The sequence below is a fragment of the Ixodes scapularis genome, unplaced genomic scaffold (assembly GCF_016920785.2).
Source record: "Ixodes scapularis isolate PalLabHiFi unplaced genomic scaffold, ASM1692078v2 PGA_scaffold6__148_contigs__length_123643588, whole genome shotgun sequence".
NCBI classification, from domain to species: domain Eukaryota; kingdom Metazoa; phylum Arthropoda; class Arachnida; order Ixodida; family Ixodidae; genus Ixodes; species Ixodes scapularis.
Genome location: NW_024609881.1, coordinates 26,654,444 through 26,676,932, shown reverse-complemented (window position 1 = coordinate 26,676,932; position 22,489 = coordinate 26,654,444). Strand labels below are relative to the sequence as shown.

At 48.6% G+C, this 22,489-nt stretch overlaps 1 protein-coding gene across 2 annotated transcripts in view; it reads left to right on the top strand.

The window, feature by feature from the left end:
- Positions 1–20,124, top strand: part of LOC8040743 (RING finger protein unkempt homolog) — a 48,009-nt gene extending 27,885 nt beyond the window's left edge. For both annotated transcript variants that reach the window (XM_029967342.3, XM_029967343.3), the window contains exons 10-14: positions 1,168–1,292; positions 1,964–2,149; positions 3,141–3,215; positions 10,349–10,513; positions 16,337–20,124. In XM_029967342.3, coding sequence (XP_029823202.1) covers positions 1,168–1,292; positions 1,964–2,149; positions 3,141–3,215; positions 10,349–10,513; positions 16,337–16,528 — 743 coding nt within the window. In that variant the 3' untranslated portion in view covers positions 16,529–20,124. The remainder of the gene's footprint in view (positions 1–1,167; positions 1,293–1,963; positions 2,150–3,140; positions 3,216–10,348; positions 10,514–16,336) is intronic.
- The last annotated feature ends 2,365 nt before the right edge of the window (positions 20,125–22,489 follow it).

The window sequence follows — 22,489 nt, the reverse complement described above, 5'->3', positions numbered from 1 at the left end:
CACGCAAGTCGACGTCTCTGGCTTTTTTTCATTTGTTTTCTCTCGAACAAGCAACATTGCAACTGAAAATCACAAAAATCACAAGCAGGACTGCGCCACGTGAAACGGCTTCAGCCACGGAATAGCTGGAAGTGTCCTTGCATACTTCCTTTTTATTTTGCTGTTTTCACTTAGCTTCGACAGCCAATGGCATAGATGGAAGAATCACAATCTGAAGTAGCGACGCAATGAGCATCGGTATCTCACTGCGCAGAGGCGGGCCGCCGATGCTGCTTGCTTGCATGCGTCAAATACATACACCGTCTCCTAAATCATTCCCTGCATCTCTCGTGGCCACGAAACACACGGGAAAAGTATGCGAAACTACTAAAACAAAGGACTGCAAACAATCATAAAGATTTTGAAAAGCGAAGTGGGGTTGACAAAGCGCAGGAGCAAGCAGATGATGCAAGGTGGCAAAACATGCCCTGGGCGGCATGGTAGCCATGGCAGCTGAAGGACAACAAAGGTTACAACCAATAGTAGTCGGGCACTTTTTTGGGCGGGCGCTCTGACCAATAACTGCTTGTCAATCGCGAGGCGAGAGAATGCTAATCACGCCAAACTTTTGTGGAGGAAGTTATTTTGAAGGGTGGCAAAAAGAGGAAAAAAATGCTCCGCTTCAAAACAAGACCAAGATTGCGGCCGTCCGCCAAGTTGAAACAGCAGGGACTCGCTTAAAGTTTGGCTCGAATTTGCATCTTTAGTGTGATTTGGAAGCCGCCGAGGCTTCGTAAATATTTTTCTAAACATATTTTCTCGGTGAATTAGGTGCTGATAATTACAAAGGAGGTAGTTTTTAGAATATACAATCCAAAAAAGTGATTTTCTAAAAATAAATTTTTTCGGAGATTTTTTGGTTTTCAATTTTTATGTTTCCCTTTAAGAGGGTAGTTTCTTCTTCCCCTCTTCTCCACCTGCTTGGGTTGCGCTCTCACCCCTGCAGCTTCTGTAAAAGCTGTCACGTGCGTCGCCTCCGTGGCCCAGATTGTCTCGAAGGTCCCATACAGTTTGCTCTTTGCCAAGCTACGGTGAAACAAAGTAAAGTTTGTTGAGGGCATGTCCGCTAGGTGTTTGTGCCTCGATCTGTGTGGTGGGTACTCATCGGACGGGCGTTCCTCCTCGCAGGCCTGCTGGGCAGCTCTGCACCCATGAACATCCCCGGTAGCGGCGGCATGCAGTGCAACCGGCGGGCCCAGCTTTCTCCCCCGTCACTGCCCCACAGCCTGTCTTCTGACCATGCCATGGACAAGGTGGGTCCCCGTGGTGCAGTCCGTAGCTTTTCCACTTTCGACTGGGCCATGCCGACAGCTTCCTCGAGTCGTTGTCTTAAGCCTACCTACAAAATCGTCTTTAAAACCAACAAGAAAATCACCTCCCAGATTTTTTTCCCTCCGCTCCCTCTCGCACTCTTATCTCCTCCTCTCCCCACAAAAAGAATCAGGGTCTCCATTTTTTTTTTTTTTTTTAAATAAGAGAAATTGAGGGAGAGTTTCCTTCTTTTGCTAGAGACCTCGTGCCAGTGGGCGTGAAATTAATGGTGCGTAGCGGCGGAGTGCGCGATTGTCTCTCACGTCTGCTTGCGCCGACATCCTTTTTGCCTTGGCAGAGCCTTGATCCCGTGTCGGTATGGGCCTTGCGCCATGTGGGCTCTTGTTTGGTACAGGCTCTGCCCGTGTTGGCACAGACTCGGCCACGTTTCCAAAAGGCTCGGCCCTGGGTTGGCACTAGACAGTTGCAAGTTACGGCATAACAGCGCAGGCTCGGCCCCGTATCGGCACATGCGTGCCTGGATATTGGCGCACAGCCTGCCCCATACCGGTACAAACTCGGTCCTGGATTGGCACAGGCTCAGCTTTGGGTCGGCACGAGCGCGGCCCTGGGTCGGATTCCGACTGAGAGCGGCTGCCCACTTGCGTTGCAGGCTGCGGCGGCCTTCTACAGCCAATCTGGGTCGTTCTCGGGTGGGGGCAAGTACCCCTTCCTGTACGAGTACCAGGGGGCGCCCTCGCTGTGGGAGGACCGGCTGGCCTGCCCGCCCAAGATGCCACCCCCGGGCATGGCCCCGCCCCCCGCATCCTGGGAGGAGGGCCTGGTCCAGGCACGTGCTGTAAGTGGCTCCACGTTTTGTGGCTCTGCCATTCAGCCGCCGGAGTGTAACACGGTCGCAACCGCGGCTAGAAGCTTCCCCTGGGGCAATAAATTTGTGGAGATGGCGAAATGAGCACGGCTTTTATTGACGAGCAAACTGTGAAAGGAGATCGTCAAAAGATTTTTCTCTGGTTGTTGATTTTATTGAATTTTCTGGAAACATTTGACTAAACTTTTTGTTGTCTAGCAAAGTTTGTAAAGCCAAATTCAACATCACTGTCATGAAAAAACAATATATAAAAAATGAAAAACATTTTGAACAAGAGCTGTGTGTCCCTGGTCGTTTACGATTATTTGAAATGAAGAAATAGTTTAGATTAACGGTAGGCTTTTATAGTGCGTCGGCGAGAATAGAAGGCCTCTGATGGATTTGTTTGTACATCTGGACAATCAAAGAACTCATCAACTCGCTGCAAGTCTATGCTGGTATTTGCCACAAAACGGTAGTGTGCTTCTTGGCCCTTGATGCTATGGCGAATCCCCTGTATTCCGACACACTGTGACATATGGCTCTTCACGTGCGACACAAGATACCGTATTCGCCAAACTATAGTCTGCTGACTATTCATATTTTTTAAGCAGGGCAGACTATGGTTGCAGTCTATGCGAGGATTTGTTTTTCTACTTGGTTACTTAGGACGAGACGTGGCGGATTTGGAGAATGACGAATTATGTTATTGACGATTTGTTTGATAGAAGCTTCTTTGTGAGCTAGTAAAGCGGGCATTTCTTAACGTGTGTCGCGATGAGAATTTTTTATGCGTGGACAGTACACCGGCTGTGGACTATTGTCCGGAAAATGCTGTAAATCATATGAGCCGTCGCAGTCGGGCGAACGACGACGCAAGCGTCGTCAGAAGCTCGGGGCACGAACTTCGTTGATGTTTTGCGGCTTTCAGGCTGTGTCATTCGTCCAGATTTTGTAGCTTACGGTTCTGTGTGGCGTGCAGGTGTACGAGGCCTGGAAGCGGGAGGTGGAGGACGCCAAGCACCGGGAGAAGTTGGCCGAATGCCAGAGGGACGAGGTGGGCTCCTTTTCTTCCTCTCGGCGGGCTGCTCTCGCACACGTTCTGGGTCACGCCAGTACGGCACACGGAACTGCACGCGCGCGTGGGCCACCTCATTCATATTTTGCCCGTAAAAGTAAACTGCTCACGCTGTCCAGCTAGATGTTCAGACTTCGGGGAATCGGTCCATGTCACCTACACAGGCGTTACACTTTACGTGAATCTGGTTTCTGTGCACGCGCGGTGCCCACACCTGGTGCAGACAAACGTCCACCGGTTTGTAGACAGTGCTTCGGTCAGTGGACTGAAGAACATAAAGTAACTTTTCTTGTGTGCATCTGTTCTTAATAAAAATAAAAACCAAGTTCGCCTTCCAAATGAGGTCTGCATTGACGTCACTGGAAGTACCACGTTGGGTTTTCTCTCCAGGGCCCTCCCTCCGCGACCGTCGACTTTTCGGAGTTTAATACGGCTACGACGGAGCGCCCGCTTAGCTTTGTTAACCCGTTGATGGCCGATATTTTTTCACCAAAGTAACGTTTTCCTAGTGGTCATGTGGAACAGGGTAATATAAAGAAAGGGTCCATCCGCTTTTTCTTTCCTAGTTATTTTGTGAGAGTGCTTTACAGTGGTTGCAGCCCCTCAGGCTTGGAAGCATTCAGTCGAAATAACGTAGTGGGAAAGCTTTCAGATTTTTATAGCGGAGCTGTTGAGAGCTAGGTTCCCGAGGATCATGTCCGGTACAAAAGGCTTGGCGACAAAAACGCCTCTGGACTGCTACCGCCATCGCTTATAGATGGCGGTAGCTGTCCAGAGGTCCGTAACCGCCGCCAGAGGGTTCGTAACTGCTGCAAAGCCGCTGTCGCTTCGACTTCCACTGCGTTGAGCGCTTCAGATTCTTTTGCCAAAGAGCTCATCACTTGCCTGGATAGCCGCCTCTGAGAACAGAACCAGCGATGTAAAGGGCACCAGTGGGCCAACGCCACGGACGACGATCGTGCCACGGAGGCCAAGTGCAAGCGCGAGGCCCGGCGACGACTGCACTCCACGCCGGCTGAACAGTTCCCGGGCCAGGGGCAGATCCAAGGGAGAAAGCGAAGGGCCCCCCCCCCCCAAACAAAGTTGACCCCCCTCCCTCCCCCCTTCCCGGAGGGCAATTTGACATGGGTGGACCCCCAGTGCACAAGAAAGAATGGGAGAATAGTATCCTTACAAATTTGCCACCCCACCCCCCAAAACGGAGGATCCGCCCCTGACCCGGACGCGACGGCGATGTCCCAACGAGAGTTTGTGAAGAACTCGTTTGGCGTCACGTGTGCGACCGACTCTGGTTCACCGGAGACGTATCCACAATCGGTGGCGTGTCAGACGAGAAGAATCGGGCGCGTGCGCGTTGCGGCAGTGTATCGAGTTCAGCTCCGCTGGTCTTCCTTCTTCACGAGAGTGGAAAGGTCGAACTTTTTTTTCTGATCGGTTTCGTTTTGGCACGTCCGCCTCTGCAATGTTCTGGCGGTTCCGGATTCTGAACGGAAAGTATTTTACGGAACTTCTTCGTCGGATGGTAAGCTCTCATCCTTCGAATTCAATTCTAATGAGCGTTAAAAGTCCCAAAGTGAATGAAAAGAACCGGCGCTCCAATTGCTTACACTGCGAGAACAGCCGATACACAAAGTAACCGCGGAGCGTATTTCAAAATTATAAATGGCCCCGGCAAAGCGAAATATTACATTCGTAGTATGTACATAAGAAATTGCATCAAATCCTGCGGTGCACGGAATTGAGTGATTAGATCGGCACTTTCAAATGCGTAATCGCCGCTGTACACAAACGGCGATGACTGTCAAAGGTTAGCTCCGACCTCAGTTTAAATGTTTTAAACGAAACATATTTTTTGAAAAAGTGCACTGAACTGACCCTAAAGTAGAAAGCAGCATTTGCCAAAACTTTTTAGATAAATGTTAATTGTAAAAGCATGATAAGTTTGAAATCGGAACTAACTTGCAACTTTAGTCCGCCATCATGTTGTGACATCAGACGTATAAACATCGGCACATGGGCAGCTGGAGCCTACATCTCCTGGTGTTAGAAGCCTTCAAAAAGCCGTCGCTATCGTCCGTGGGAATCGGTGAACTAAGGTTCATTGAGCTTGTCCGAGTCTAGCGGTGACCAGCAAATATTTCGCGGGTTTTGCCACGAGATTTTTGACGATTCACCGTCTGGCTACATTTGCGATCTGCTGCCTTGTGGACCCAGGTGCCGCCGCTTCAGAGCTAGAATAATTTGGAAGGTTTCGTTTGCTAGCACTGTGCAAGCTGTTTGCTAGCATAGCGCGAACGCCGGAAGGCCAGCATTTGCTTTTGACTGCTCGGACCCACTTTCGTCGCAGAGATCTCAGTCGGAAACCAGTGAGATGTCACGCTGCTGCCCTTGTTCGTAGTATTGTCGCACCATGTGACTCACCACCCCCACCCTTCATCGCATGCCGGAAATTGCCTATAAAAGTCACAATCCACAACACTACAGACGCTCGCTCCAACTCAACTCCGTGGAAAGGGGTGCGTCTGCTCTCTTTTTTAGGGGTGAAGCTCCTTAGGGGCTAGCCATGTCCGGCGTCGGGTGCTCGTGCTCACGAGCACATGAGCACGTGCTCCCATGCTTGTGTAGGGGAAGAAAAACAAAAAAAACGCATCTCTACGTGGTGAATGATGTTGATTGGGGCGAAGCTCTGGTGGTGCGTGTCTGCGTAGACGCTGAGCCGCAGCATGCCGAGCCTTTCGTTTGTTTTCATCTATGTCAGAAAGAGAATGTGTGGTATGGAACATGGTTATATACGCATTTGAGCATTTGACCGCAGTCTGACATGGATGAAAACAAACGAAAGGCTCGGCATGCTGCGGCTCTGCGTCTGCTCGGACAAGCACCACCAGAGCTTCGCCCCAATCAACATCACAGTGATGTGACTGCTGCGCCAATTGCGCCAAACTGCGCCAAGGGGTGAACCCTGCTACATCCTGCTACATTTTGCCAAAATATGGGTAAACTGCGCCAAGCCTGCGCCAAAAGATCAATTTTGGTCGTCTTTCAAAACCGAAACTAAACTGAGTACCGTAACTGAGCATGCATGAGCTAGGTAGCGCAAGCGGGCGCCCAACAAAAAGTACCCTGTATCAATCGTCCATCCGGTCTTGCATAGTTTTTCCCGCCACCTCTCGTTTCACGCTCTCGTCGTTCATGTGTCTCGTCTACACCGTGGTCTCGTCTCGCGTCTTTTTAAAAACAATTTCAACGATAGACGCGGGCGAGTGTTGACGCTTCAGTGCTTCAGTCGTTGTACAAAGCGCTCCAAGTACATTTTTGACCCTGACTCGCGATGTTTTGTTTTGACCTGACTCGCTCAGGTTCTTTTTCTCTGTGTGTTTAGCTTGTACCTCGCCTGCGGGCCTGGCAAGCACTTGTTGCTGGACTGTTTTTTGTTGTGTGCTGGACAATTACATTTTGCATACAATTTTGGGAACCAGTTGGCGACGGAGCGGATTGGCGTGGTGTCTGTTTCGATCGAACAGCCATCTCCGCTCGCGCGACGAAGCACGTGCAAATGCAAGCCGGCCGAAGTTGCCTTCATGTGCATGCGAACATGACTGCACGACAGAGGCACCAGCCGGGACACTTGCACATCATTGTTTTCTGTTTGCTTACTTTTCACGAAAATCTGGCACGTCGGGAACAAGTTAAACGGTGGCAAGCGGTTTTTCGGAATCGCTCGGCAACGGCCACAGCATTGTTCACTTGTGGGATGTCTCAATGTCTCTTTGGAGACATTGAAAGTTGGAATTCATTACTAGTCAAAGGCAAAGCGAGGCTTGCAGCATCCTTGTACTAGAAAGTTTCGAAAAGCAAAAAGAAAAGCACCTTTGTCTTGTGTACAATTTCGCATTGCTCTGCAGTAGTTACGTGTTTCACCAGTCGGAGACTGCTTCCATTTATTATATTATATAACTACGGTAGTCAACCTACTAGCTCATTTACTAATAGACCAGCTTATTTACTAATAAGCTGGTCATTTTCAAACAAATTTTAATATGTGCAGTTTGGTTCTTATTTATCAATAACGGTACATATATATGTATAATTTAACTGAAGCATTGCAAAATGTGACATGTCATTGGCATTTCAGTTACATGTTGAAAGACACCCAGGTGGTTGAACTTGACCATAATTTGTTTATTGCGGCGAGTGAAGTGCCTTTTGTTCGTCCAGCACTTAAAACAAATATTTTTATTTTTTTAAGAATATTTGCTTCAAAAACCACATTTGCTGCTCCGAAACACTGTTCTGGCTGCTCCAAAAGCAACTTTTGTTGCTCCAAAACACTGTTTTACCTGCTCCAAAGGCCACTTTTGCTGCTCCAAAACACCGTTTTGGCTGCTCCAAAAGTTGCTCCAAAACGGCTTAGGCCAATCGCATCACTGACATCATTCACCACGTGGAGATGCGGTTGTTTTTCCTCACTTGTGCCAAGATAAACAATACAGAAAATAGAAGCTGCAAATTACTTCAACATCAAAAATCGTTGCCCCGTTTCAGGGGGGAAAGCTGGCATCTAGCCTAAACTTTATTTTTAGAGCTATCTGTATGAAAGTTTCAGGGTACATTCATAGCACACATATACGAGTAACTGCTGTGTTTCATAAAGCTGTGCCCATGGCTTCTTAAGTTATACATTTTTTTCGGTATGGTACACGTGCTTTCTTTATCGCAAGTCTGGAGAAATAGCAAAACATAGTTGGAATGTAAAATTTGTTGAAAGGATTCCTGGATAGGCATCCCAGGGCATGACAGAGCCTATTATATTAATTTTGCCTCAGAACTTTTATGTTGCTGGTCACATCCTCATCCATCAAATTTAATTTGAGAATTATTAATTTTAGAGTGCAGCCTTTAGGCACCTGTTTCTGGGTGGAGCGGCGTCGCCGTTGGCATAACCGCGCATTGCATTAAGGGGACGTTTACCGTAACGTCACGTGTGTTGTTGCAAGGGTAAAATTTTCCTGCTAAATTTGGCGGGAAATCTTCTCAGCTAAATTTCCCGCCAAATTTAGTTAGAAAATTTTACCCTCGTGACGTCACACATGACGCCACTCAACTCGGGATAATTTTTGCGCTAAATTTCACGCTAAATGGGAAGGGAGCGGGAGAGGGTATGGAAGGGGAGTAGGGACATACCCTCCCCTCCATACCCTCCCCCCTTCCGCCTCCTCAAGAGCTACGCTCTACTTTGGCATTATAGAGAATTGTAAACGTCTTTCATTTTTAACAGAATTTTCTGAAAAAGAAAGTTTGTCATGCCGTCACAAAGTTATTTAGGAACAGAATAAAAAAAAAACAAAAAAACAGCATGCAAATTCATGAAACTGTTCTCGAGATATCGCTGGAGGTAAGTGCCAATGCCAGTGGAAAAATTCATTTTGGGGAAATGACAGTTGAAAGTTGCCCACACATTTTGAGATTTGAGCCTATTTCACGTGGCGCGATTCTGCTTGCGATTTTCATTCTCGTGCGGCAAAGAACTTGTGGACACGGTACGCATGGACGCAAGTCAACGTTTACGGCTTTTATTCGTCTGTCGAGCGAGCAGCATTGCAACATAAAATCACAAGCACGATTGCACCACGTGAAATGACTTTACCCGCGGCGTAGCTGGAAGTGTCCTTGCATACTTTCTTTTTGTTTCGCTGTTGTCTTTACTTAATTTCACCGAGCAATGGCATAGAATAGATAAAAGGATCACAATCTGAGGTTGCAATGCAATGAGCGTCAGTATCCTGCCGTGCAGAGGCGAGACGTTGATGCTAATCGGACGTGCCAATCCTCGATCGTCGCGCGGGTGCCACCATTTTGTCACCCGGTGCAGGGCGAGTGCAGTGAATGGTGCCCGGAAGCTCAGGGAATGTCGCTGTACTCCGTCGCAGGCTGTTTTTTGGAGGACGAGAAAGCGTTTCCTGCCGTCCTGAGCTAAAGGCTCGTTCACGCGCTTGCAACCGTTTACGGCCGAGTGGGTTAATTAAAACCGCTCGTGGATCTCTTACGACGAGGGGAGACACTAATGCCATCTGTCAGGTGACTGTGGAACACTTGCAATTTCCGTGCATTTCCTACTTTCTTTTTTTTTTTGTGCATTCTTTTTTGTAGCATTGGTTCTTTACCACCAATGTTTCGAGGAGTGATGGGGACACTGTCTGCCAGGGAAAGGGGGGATAAAAAACAATTACGACGGCAAAAACTTAAAAGAAAGCTAAATGCATGCCAGCTATTTTGAAGCTCTGAGACATGTACTACTCCAGCCTACTCGCTCAATGCACATGTCAAACAATCGTCGATTAAAAAAAAAAAAAATAATAATTTTTTTGGTTGAAGGTTTTGGGATTCTAAAAGGGCAAAGGGTCCGCAAACTCTCACTCGAGAACCACCACTTTGTAGGCTCGAAAGACTTAACTGTCTTAAAAAGGACAGTTTCTCGTAGATGGTACATACATTTGGTCTCGCAGATATTGCAAAACTTCTGCTCTACTGAAATGTAGCCGCTCTAGTGAAATGCAGTTCCAGGGACACCTCCCAGATGACTGCAGCGTGCGAGCCTGTTCGCTGATCGTAAGGAATCACGAGAGGTTGTATTGTAAGCTGTTGCGAACGTAGAAACCAGCCTTAACCCTTTAGGTGCCTTTTTCGAGCTGAGCTCGTCGGCCGCTTTCTGGTTAAAAATGCCATGGACGAGCTCGGCTCGTCCAGTTGTTTTTTTTCGGTAACCCTCAATTCCACGGATGAGCTAGGCTCGTTTGATTAGTTTGTGGCGGTGATCATAGATGGCAGCACTCGTTTTAGTTGACGCCTTTTTTGTTTTTTGCCGCCGTTGATTTTTGCGTGATACAATTTTGAAATTGTATCTGTGATGTTAGAGGAATAAAATTCCAGAATAAAAATAAAAATATCGCATTTTTAAGGTTACTTTAAAAAAAAAAGTGGCACTTAAAGGGTTAGAGTTTCGGATAACTTCCAACGACTGCTTTAGGCAGCGAGACGGCCAAAGCCTAGTTTCTCCGTAAGGTGGCCTTTCTGGTGTCCGAGGCCTGACGCGTGCGTGCCCCTCCTTCCAGGCGGTGGCCCAAGCATCCCTGCTGCAGAAGGAGCTGGAGGCCCTTGCGGGGGGCCGGGGTTTAGGCACGGGGCCCCTTAGGCCACAGGACCTGGACAAGTTGGGGCCCGGCCAGCTGCGCCTGCTCCAGGAGCGCCTGCGCTCAGACCTGGACACCGTCGAGAAGGTGGGTGGTGGCCTCTGGTTCTCGGCGGGCGTCCTGGGGGGTCACGACAGTTTAGTCTCAACCATCAATGTTTCGCGGACCCCTTGCGGAGCGGCGGATATGATGGAGGACCTTGTTTGCGGTGAAAGGATGGGAAAGGTATAGGTTAATTATTACAGTTGAACCTCGATCTAACAAACCCCGATCTAACGAAATTCGCGATTTAACAATGTTTTCGTCTCCCGATCTTGCTTCCATCGAAGAGAATGTATTTTTATCCCTCGACGTAGCGTAGTACTTTTGTGCCGTAGTTTCGATTTGACGACGTCTTTAAAAATCGCACATGCACATATCGGCGACCTCCGCGAAGAAGATACAAAGTTAACAGAAACAATCCTTATTGTCGAAGACTAAGTATAGAAATGTGCGGTCATAATGTTTTTCACGAAGCACGTCGGCGACGGCGTCCAACAAAAGCTCGCACTTTGCACATGACAGCATCAACCGCATCTTCCGCGATTGCTCGGTGATCGCGTTGCACGTAAAGGGTAGGGACCCATTGGGCACTTTTACAGCATACTTTGCATACCTGACCTCCAACTCCGGAAGGCATCCTCACCTATCCAGACTTTCGCCCGTGGAAGCCTCTTCGTTTGCCGTCACAGTTAAGATCTCGTTCCATTGCGAACTCTACTGGAACACAAACCGCTCCGATGGGTCGAACTTGCATCCAGCAGCACAGTTGTTAGTCGCTTCTGGATGGAGAGTGGCCATAAACGAACACCAAAAACCTAAACTGTTCAGATCACGCATGTTAATTTATAAAAAAAAAAAAACATAAAACGTAGTTGGCGCTTCAGTATGATCTCAACACTCAATCAAACAACTTGTGACTGCGAAAAGAAGCCGCGGGCAGTGAGGCATGAGGCTGCTCCAGCGGCCTCCGGATTGGCTCTTGCAAGAAGTGCCGCCACCCCCGGGAGTCGCGCGCGCCGTACGCTGTTCGCCACCGTATATTTGGGCTAATTTGTGAATCGCTATCAGTAATATTCGTTCGTGCAAATGCCCCCCCCCCCCCCTTTTCAGATTTTCAAAAATTTAAAAATGGGTGAACCTATATTCGTGTAAATACGATATGAAGTTTTGCAGAGTTCGCTTTTGACGATTTTGAAGATAAAAGACAGCATTATGGTTACCGTAAGTGCCAGTGGTTGCTTTCCCGACTCACTCACTTTCCCACCTGCAGTTGCTTTCCCAGGTGCAGCTACTTTCCCGACTGCACGCTTTCCTGCGGTGCTAGGCACAGTTCCCATAATCATACAAAGTGAGGGTCGATGAATTGCACTCTTCTATTAGTGCCACATTTTGTAGTGGAATCTTATTTGTAAACGCTCACTTGCAAGATGTGAGGAATTTGGAGGGTTTTGGGAGCCTGGAAGACTGCAATGGTGAAAAACAAAAACCTCGGTCCAACGAAATTCGCGATTTAACCAAATTTTCGGTCCAAAAGACGACTTTGTTAAATCGAGGTTCAACTGTATAACGATTTATTAACTTGATATAACTTGGGGCTAGTGTGAAGTAGACTTCCCTCATTGGCATAAGCACAAGTAAACTTACTCGAAAATAGGAAAAGTTCTTCTCAGTCTGAAAAAAAGACTACTTTTATTGCCGGGCTTGACTGATGAGGCAGGGCCTCGCGGACCCCTAGAATGCCTTCGTGGACCCCAAAGGGTTCGCGGACCCCCATTTGAGAACCACTTGTCTAAAGTAAAGGGTCTTGCACATTGCGGACACTTCACGACAACGGAGCACGGACTTGGGCGTCGGTGGTTCCGTGGGCCCCGATCGCTGGCGGCACTCTAATAGGCACAGAGAAACGGAAAAAGATCTTTTCAAAGGTACCTAGCATTTTTGTAGCTTTATTTTTTAGGAAAAACATAAAAATAATTAAGTTGACAACTGTGTAAGCAACTTCAAAAGGTGGGAAAACAAATGCACCTAACCTATCATCTGCTTTCTTTCCCACCTTTCTTTTTTCATCCTCTTTCTCGGTTCTTAAACTCGGGAACACCGATGTCTGCACTTACGATCTGCCGCGTTCTGCCCCCGTCTTTACCCCCCCGGGTGCGACAGCTGGGCCATTTGCGCCACGCTGCGCCCAAGTTCGCGGTGATGTTAGAATTAGCAGAAAGCAAAATGTCGGTTGACAGCCTTTCCTGCTCGATGACAGGTGGCGCAAGCCTTTCTCCGACTGTACGCAGAAACGTCTTTCTGCATAGAATTTACAATAATATCTTCCGGTACAATTGTGCGTTATTAATTTCCAAGACTTGAAGCAGAAACCTGTCTTGCTTGAATGTTGAACTTGCAATAGAACTGGCTAAGATGCTTTCCTAAAATGTTGTCACAGTCGCTCTTAAGGGGCTCGAAATTTCAGAATTTATTATTCTTAAGCTGCTCCAAAATGCAGATAGTTTTGCTCAAAAAATTGCTCGATTCAACGCCGGTTTGAGCTTTCCTACTCCTCGATTTATAGAGCCCCCCTTCACACACACCCCCAGGTTGGGTCCTACAAAGTCCAACACCTTACCTGAGCTTCCAACGCAGAGTAGACAAACCTATGGTAGACACTTACCAGAGCCCCTGCCAAAAACTCTTAACACTGATAAGAGAGTCTCATATAACACACTTCTCTCACCTGGCGTATGGTGCCTAGTGCGCATCTTTGATTGGCGCATTCCACGTGTCCTCAAACGTGTTGATTGGCGCGTTCCATGTTTCCTCGAACGTGGTCCCTCGGTCTCCGCCGGACGACGTCGCGGAAGGTTCGCGCCGTCGCCTACTGCAATTCTGAAGGAGCTGGGCGCAGCAGGCGTCCGCTCTGCCACATCCACTCTGTTCGGCAGTCCGGGGAAGCTTCGGCGGCCAGGGGTTGGGACGCTGCAACGGTGGCAACACTCGCCACTTTTGGACGCACGAGCAGAATGGTGTGCTGAATGCAGCACCGGTTGGAGGCGTCTTTCAGCCATTGTTTCACAGCACCAATGCCGGCTTTTAGCGTTGTGCCCCTTGGCTGACTACGTTGCAATGCAGCAGCCACAACGGCCCCTGTTCTCGTCTCGGTGCAACCAAGAATGGTAGCCTTTATGAAAGACGGTGTTTTGTTTATTGTCGTTAATTGTTTGGGGGAAAGATAAATATTTTAGAACAAAATTCTTTTTTTTTATTGCGTGTCTGAAGAGAAACATAATGAGGTGCCAATAAGTATCTTGAGTTATCTGTCCCGATGCTACTGTAACACAGTGGAATCTCGTTGATACGATTTCTACGGGAACCAAAAAACAAAACGTATTACCAGAAAATGTATTATCCAAAATGAGCACAAAAATTTAAAATATGCATACCCGTTGAGAAACTTTTTATTCTGCAGCCTGGAAACAGTTTGACACTTTGGTTTGGGTTTTCTTTTCAGTATCAATAAACAAGTTTTTTTTTAAAGTTAAAAAAAAAGGTTTGCAGTTTGGTCGGCCAGCTCGCGATCTCATCAGCCTTCTCGCGGAGAACTTTACCGTCGATGTTCACACCTGCTGCTTGTACTGTAAGCCAAGCCAGGAGGATCTCTTTTATCTGTGCATGCTGCACACCTCTCGTTTGCTTGACACCCGCGCTGAAGACTTGCACCTCGTTGCGGATTTCTTCCGGTTACGAGTATAACCGTCAAGCCTAGTTCGCGTGCCAGGTCTACGCGGTTCTTCTTCGACCTTGCAGATAATGTCCATTTTTTTTTATTTTAGAGACAGCAGCTTGCATTTTCTTGACATTGTCATGGTGGTTAATAATACCATGAGATCCGTGAATAGGTAACACTGGAGAACAAACAGACAAAGCAAGACTGCACACCTCCAACGCCCGGTGGTAGCGTTGGCGGCCCATTACCGCCAACGCTTCCTACCGGGCGCATCGTAAACCTGGCCACGTGAAACCAGGGTGCGCTACTTTCCGCTTGATGGCGAACGGCAACGCCCAACTGGGTGGCCGTGTTGGAACACCCCAGCGTTAACTGCGGCTCTCCTGCTGTGGCTGCACATTGGGCCGTTCGTGGCTCGTTAGAGTGTGATTCGAGCTCGTGATTCCAGTATTTATACTGGGATGTAAAGGCACAATCTTTTTAAATGCCCTTGAGAACCCGCTTTCACACTCATATTATCCGATTTCAAGCAAAAATATGATTGTATTGTCCGTATCAAAATACATTGCTCCTATGGAATGTTGGCCAAGAACGAGAAAAAAAACAAAACGTATTATGCCGAATTGTATCAACGAGATTCCACAGTATATATTGTGCATAAGCTTGAGATGGAGGCACTTTCCTCTTAGCTGTAAAGGTTTCCATCCGAGCTGGTCACGTGCAATTCAGTGTTAATTTTTTTTATTTATTGGTTTAAGAATTGTTCAAACATATCTGCATTCATACTACAGTATAGACCACTTACAACGTAACCGCTTATAGTGCAGGACCGGGTATAACGCGGTTTTTTTAAACCACCGGTTCACCTCCCATAGAACTCCATGTAATTACGTACCGCTTAAAATGCAGGCGCGCGAAGGGAAATGCCGGTTATAGTGCGGTTTTTGGCACAGCCCGCCGACCGCGCCGACGACCGGAGCAGCGAGCTCGCTTCCCTGTGCGACACTAGATAACGGCGCTGACGGCGCGAGCGACAAGCTGCACTCGCGGGGCAAGGAGGTTGCTCGAAAACGCGGGGAGAAGCGAAGAGAGAGGCTTCAGTTGCCATAGCGACGGAGGGACGCACGCACGAGTCGTTCACGTGCGTGCGTCCCTCCGCTGCGTCGGAAACAAAGAAACAAACAACCGCAACGACAGACCAATCGCAGGTCGAGGAGAAGTGTTCGCGCGCGTTGCATGCCGGTCGCGGGCCGGCTGCTTCTATTCTGCAAACATGGTGTCGGTTGTGATCGTTGTCGTAGACGGCGTGCATCTCATCGTTCTGCGCAAAAAGCGCTATCCTTGACTGTGAATTTTCTTTGTGTGTCGCTATGATAAGCCAGCACGTACTAGAAGGGAAGATCCACCTACTCGTGCGGCGATGTCGTGGCGGCGCTCTCAAGACGGCAGAAACGCCCTTGTCGTCGTGTTTGTTTACTTCGATTACAGTGGTGATTTCTAAGCATTTGTGTCCTCGAACATCGCCCAGATTTCTTATTTGGCGCATTTCATGCGTGTGCTCAAGTTCAAGGTATTACTGGCGCGTACCGTATGAAGGATACGAATTTTCACGCGTTTTCATCTCCGGAGAAAAGTGATGAGGGTCAGCAATCCTGAACGCTCGCAACGTCCGTCCGCAACCCGCGACGCCGTTAAAAGGCTGCTCCAGGCAAAAGCCGCTCATCTCTTTCAAAATGTGTGACACACTTGAGACAGAACTGTACTAGTCTGGTGAAATAAAGACTTTCCTCAAACTAAGCTTTATTTTTCATCTAACATAAAATAAATTCTTCTACAAAGTTGTCTCATGGCATGTATTTTGGCCTGAAAAATTGATGTTTTGGTTATAGTGCGGTACCGCTTATAGTGCGGATTTTCGCGACTCCCGAGACATACGTTATATGCGGTCTACACTGTATCTCCACGTGCTGCAGTTTACATAGCCTAGCAACGTTGAGAGTATGCCGGCGGCTGTATGTCGCTACATGCAGGTGCAGCTGCTTTGACATCTGCACACGTGTGTTGTGTTTGGGTGGGCAAAGAAACGCTTTACGCGGGTCATGCGTTAGGCTAGGTGCTTGCAAGTGCCTGATGAGTACTGCCCTCGATTGCAGCTGCTCTACCAGCAGTGCCACCCGGCGCCGAAGAGCAAGTGCCTGGTGTGCCAGCAGCAGAACCGCAGCGTGGCGGCCGCCCTTCCCTGCAACCACCTGGCCCTGTGCGGGGCCTGTGCGGCCGTCACCCCCAAGTGCCCCTATTGCAGCTGCGACATCGCTGCCCGCAGCTCCCTGCCCATGTCCCTGTAGGATGGGCAGCGGGGCTCTTAACATTGACAATTTCAATTGGGGGAGGGGGTCTTTACGTCGGCTGAATCGGGCTGCCTTTTGGCTAAATCCGGCTTCAATTGGCTGAATTCAACGACATCGGCTGAACCTGGCTGCACCTCAACTGAATTCAACTGAATCCGGCTGCGAGGCGACTGAATCCAGCTGCACAGCAACCAAATCTGTCTGTGCAGCAGCCGAGTACAGCTGGACGTTGGCTTACTGTGGCAGCACGACGGATGAGTCTAGCTGCACAGCGGTTGAAAACGGCTGGACATCGACGGAATCTGGCTCGACGTCGGTGGAATCCGGCTGCACGTAGGCACCCCGGAGAGCAATCAGGTGCAGGGACATCTTTTGCCCCGCAATTGGTCGTGGACAACGCGGCAACGGCGGCGTCTGAAAGGGGCTGTCTGCTCTGGTTCTCCACCCCATCTTGTTTGGTTTCACCTAGGCCTTTTTTAATTTTATACAGGTTGTTTCTCAAAACGCAGGCCAAACTACTCCTGTGAAATGCACACATCGCACAGAAAATGTAGATGCAGAGATCCGCTTCGATAGAAAACTGAAACACTCGTGTAGATTGAGTAATTTTTTTTTAGAAAGCCGCGCAACGTTGCGCATGCTTTCTTCTGCGAAATGCAATGACTTTGGAGGTTTTCGGTGCCACCCAGAAAGTTTCTAGTTAAAACCATGCCCTTAAATTTACTAATATAAAACTTAATATAAAACTTAAATGCTCAAATATAATTTAGAACTAATTAAATGGAACATTAATTTTTCTAAATAGTCTCTTTGGCAGAGGACAATGTGACATCAACCTTATTCTGGGCATTGCTTACTTTCCGCAGTAGAGATTGGGACCGCGTTTTATGAAACAGCCTGTATATGTTTTTGTCTTTTGTGTATGTTTTGTGTGTGCGTCACGGTTGGCCTATGAATTGGGGACGACCGTTTGTAGCTTGCAGCAACTCTGGTGCATGGAATGTCCTTCGATTTGCGTGCTTTTGGAAGAATCGTTTGCATTGGGTCGATAGTCTGGTGGCGGCACGGTAATCCGTCGCAGTACTGCAGCGACAAGTTTGCGTCGTTTGTGCCACCGTCGCGTTCTAATTTGACGACGGGTCTTCCGGAAGCCGGACTTGTCGAGCTACCGACGTAATTGCCGAGCTGCCCGGACGAGTGGCGGTTGTTCATCGCGTTGTAGTTGTTGCAGTTTCTTGTCTTTGGAACGTTTTGTTTCGTCTCCGATGGTTGGCTCGTGCCTCCCACGGCTCGCAGACGAGCGGTGTGCCCATCTGTGCCACACGAGTGTTACGTCGGACATTGGCGGTCCCTAGTAACACGTCGAGAAGCACTCTCTCCCCCTCGAAATATTTAACACCCCCCCCTCCCCTCCTACGGGGGTTCATCCCCCGTACATCGTTTAGCTTAGGTACCCCTTAGGAAAGAAAGGCTGCATTTCTCCAGCGTCTCCAGGTCAGAGTAGCGTAGCAGCGTAACTTATGTGTGTACCATATTCCACGTGCGTAAGTAAGGACACGACCAAACGGGTTGTTTCAAAGAAGAAAAAAAAAAATATGTCTGCCCAGTCGAAGGCACGAATATCTAGGTGTAAATGTCCAGTTAACAAATTGAGGATTGCACGGTCTTTTGGTTTGGCCCCCGACGACCGTTTCTCGTCTGCCCGGGCTCGACGCCCGTTGGGGTCCGCTATTTTTCTACCTCCGGGGCCGGACGAAAACGGGAGAAGGCGGCAACGCTTGGACCCGGCAGCATTTGCGGAGGAGGCAGACGTGGACAAACGCACAAGGATATCTATTTTTTCAACACCGACAGCCAGGAGAGGTCCAAGTGTTCGTCGGACGAGACACTTGCGCGACGGGCACTGGAAATTCCCTCTGGTTGTTTTGCACCTGCCCTGTACATAGTCGGAGGATCTTTCACATATATTTCACATATTATATAAATATATATATATATAAAATGTATAATCTCTGTACATGTAAACAACACACTAGGTCATTATTGTAAACATGTAGGATAGCAAAGATAAATTTTTTCAAATTTTTTCAAATTTTCTATCGAAGCGAGACAGATTTTCCGGGCGATGGAAGGAGGGCGTTCGAGGCGGGATCCGACGTGGCCGGGGACTCCTATGGGAGCTTTGTCAAAGTAAACCCCCCTCGTGTCCCACGTCGCCCTCCGCGTAGACCAAAGCTTTCCCGTCGTCCCTTGTGGTCCCCTTGCCCCCTTTGCAGTCTCTTCGGGTGAGCGTGCATAACTGTAGCGGGGTCAAACCCCCCTCCCCTTCCCCCCCCTCCGACCCCGATTGCCAGTCCTTCAGCTGTAGCGAGACCCTGGCCTTTCAGCCGTAGTAATCCCCTGGCCTTTCGGCCATTGTAAGACCGTGGTCCTTCGGTCGTAGTAAGACCTAGCCGATTTCCAGAGGCTTGACTGTGCCGGAAGCAGAAAATTCTGGGGGTCCTCCCGGCACTATGCTGGTACAGTTCCCTGGAAGTTCAGCCAGCCAGACTTGAAGCACCAAGTTCTGTTGGCTTCCCAACACTATGCTGGCCGTTCAGCCAGTTCCTGGTCTAGCACCAAATGACAAATTTTGCGGGTTCCTCGGCACTATGCCGGCAGTACAGCCAGTTCCCGGGCCGTGGCCATACTGGAAGCAACAAATTCGGCGGGTTACCTTGCAGTATGTCGACGGTACCTCGGGAAAGTGCGGGCATCCTCGGGGGTCCAGCAATTCGAAATCGTTGCAAGCGTTCAGTTTTGATCCCTGCGCATGAAATGTCCTCGGCCATTCCCCGGAAATGGCGGAAGAGGTTGCCGTAAAAACCCGCCTGCGGCGGAAAGAGTCTGGCGGCGGCCATCAAGAGGCCGTCGCCGAGACGCAAGCTTGTGGTGTTAGCTTTTACGACTGCTGTGATGATCAAGTACTGTGTGGCTGTCTTTGGAGCTGACAAAAAAAAACGTTCTGGCTTGTGTGTACCTAGGCGTCTATACTTAGAATGGGTGCGGCGGAGCATACCGACGTAGGGAAACAAGGTGGGAGGGCCGGATATTTCTACGAGGTGGACAATTTCTCGTTCCTTTTCTTTTTTAGATGGGTCTATGCAAAGATGACTGCGGTTGAAAACTAAAACTCTGGACGAAATTCGGAGGAGGAGGGGAAGCCCAAATTGTTTCCTGACCAATCTCGCGCTCGCAGATCTAGGGAGTTGTTTTAATTTTAGGACAAATTGGCGCCACAACGATGCCGTCTAGGTTGATTTCGTGCCCGAACTGTTTACTCGGAACACGTTTGTGTGGCCCGTTTCTCTGTTGACCATCACAGCGAGCGAGCTCGTTGGTCTCGGGACGGAGTTGCTTGTCGTCTTTGTCCCTCCTCGCTAGCCACTTCGAGGTTGTGCGGGCGGGGAGAGGTCTGTGTCCTTAGCAGATACGTTTCGTGTGCTATTTCAGTCTGCCGTAATTTTATTTTTTTGCCACGATAAATTTTGTGTAAGTCTACCTTAAAAAATCTAGGCATAATTCTGTAAATAAAATCAACTCTAGGATTTTAAGTTGGCATCGTTTCCTTGACTCCGGCGCGCTCTGGACGAGCTACCCTGGCACAAAGCTTGCACGCCGGTCGGTTTCCCGGTCTGGAAGGAGATGCAAGATGTGGGTAAGTAGCGTCCATGGAGACCGTATTCCTGTAGATCTACAAGCGCTCGCCATTTGCCAATGGAAAGGTCGAGTATCGACGCTCCGTTCCACGACCACCCTCTGTGTGTCGCCATTTTGTCTTACTACTGAACAGACATCAAAACCAGTGTTCTGAAGAATTTTGTATTTCCCTTCTTGCTTATAGACGTGCTCTAGGTTAACAAAAAAAGGAGGGGTGGGGGATGTAGTACATAGAAAGGTATAGAAATATTGGGGCTGGGCAGTATCACGATAGTATTTTGGAGATACTTTCAGAGTTTCTTGGAAATATATTTAAATAATGTATGTCACTGTATTTCACTACTGGGGGTACAATCGGTTAAAATTTCAGGGGAAGCTCGTCCCTTTTCACTTTAGCCCAGTGAATGCTGGAAGGAGGTCGCATCCTCTCCAGCCTTTGCCCTGCCAAAGTGGAAAGAGGTGGGAGGAGCTCTCCCTGAACTCTTCGCCGGTCGCCAACTATAGACCGACGCGCTGTTTACAAACAAGCCCGCGTTTGCCCACACCGGGTGTGGGCACTGCGCGTGCGCAGGAACGGAATTCGCGAAATGTGAAGCGTCTGCGCATGCGCAGTGCCGTCGACAGCGCCACCGCAGCTGCGTGACATCAGGGCCGTGCGTTGGTCTATAGGTCTCGTCACATTTGTGAGCCGTTTCGAAGAAAGTGAAAACCACCTTTTTGGAATCTAATGCCGAATTTTAAACATAAATGTGCTGCATACCGGTGGGGGGTTGGAGGGGGCCTGGTTGCTGGTATGTATATTGCAAACGGTTGTCAAAATTTAGAAAAGTACAAGGAACAAAGGTGGTTCAGGAAAAGGTCACTCGCAAGAACAGCAGCATAAACTCTCCCCGTTAACCCCTCCACACTTCACATTAGCAGACCGAATGCTCCAAAGGAGGCGAGTGAATAGTTACACCATTCGCAAACAGTAGATAGCTTGTGCGAGGGATTTCGGTTCCTCTCGCATTGCAACAGGCTCCGCGCAGTCAGGTTCGGCTGGGTTGTCCAATGGTATCTTTGGGCGCACCCTTGCAGCGAAATGGTTCAATTCGGGCACTTTTTTGCCGAATGTGGCCAGCAATCATTAGTCTCCAGCATCGACGAAATTCACCGAGGGGAATGCTTTTCTTAGCCTTTAGACAAAGGGTTAGGAAGGGGATGTGCATGAACTGACAGAGAGGAACTACCATTTGCAACCGCCACAAACTGCAACCACCTGTTCAGGGGAAAAAAAAAATAACTATACTGGCACACTTGTGTTTTTGTGGAAGGATCTAGGGGATATCTTGTTAAAGAAATGTATCTCGGTGTCTATATACTTGCCTTAAAATATGTGTATCTCGGTATTTGTGTCCCCAAACACTTCTCGGCTCTGCCGAGCCCCAAGTCACAAAGTTCAGTCACATCGACGTTTGAATACCACGTTACGCAAGTTGCATTTTGTTTCCCCGAATTTCTGTCAGTGTGTCCTGTACAACGGCACGGCTTACACATATTTTATTTGTACAACTTTGGACCTTAAGTGCGGAAGATGCAGGCTGCATCGACAGTTTGATTAATAATTGGCCAGAATATTGAAACTGGCTTCCGCTCTCACGTGTATCGCGGTCACAATACACATGCAAGTTCATAAACCTAGTTTCATTGTGCCAACCGCACAAAAGTGCTATACGCCAACTTTTTAATGAAACTGGCTTGGTCCCAATCTCCAGGAAAAAAAGAAAGGGGAGGAGACGACGAGGAGGAGTGTGCGTGGTTCAGGGTGTCTAGTGACCGGGAATTGTCGAGGAAATTTTTATTACCGACAAAAATCGGGGAATTGTCAGGGACATTGTCAGAAAGCAAGCCCAGTCAGAAAAAATGAGCCGGAAATGCCATTGAGTGCCCTGAGCAAAGAGTTGAGAAGTTGGGGATAGAAATATAGGCAATAAATTCTGCTTAAGGCGGAGCGCAAGCTCTGCTCGCCCGATGCAGTGTGTGCTACCCGATGCAAAGAAAACAGCTGACAAATCCAGTTCAAGCCTTAAATTGGATTGGACAGGTTAGATTCAGTTAGAGCTACTGATTTAGTAACGAATGGGAAAGCCGCAGACCCCAATGCAATCCAAGCCTGAAGCCGAAAGTATCCGAAAGTGTGCATCTGGCGGCCATGTTGCCATTCGGTTATTGACATGTGTGGTTGAGCGTCGTGTTTTCATTGCGTTTCTGAAAGTGGCC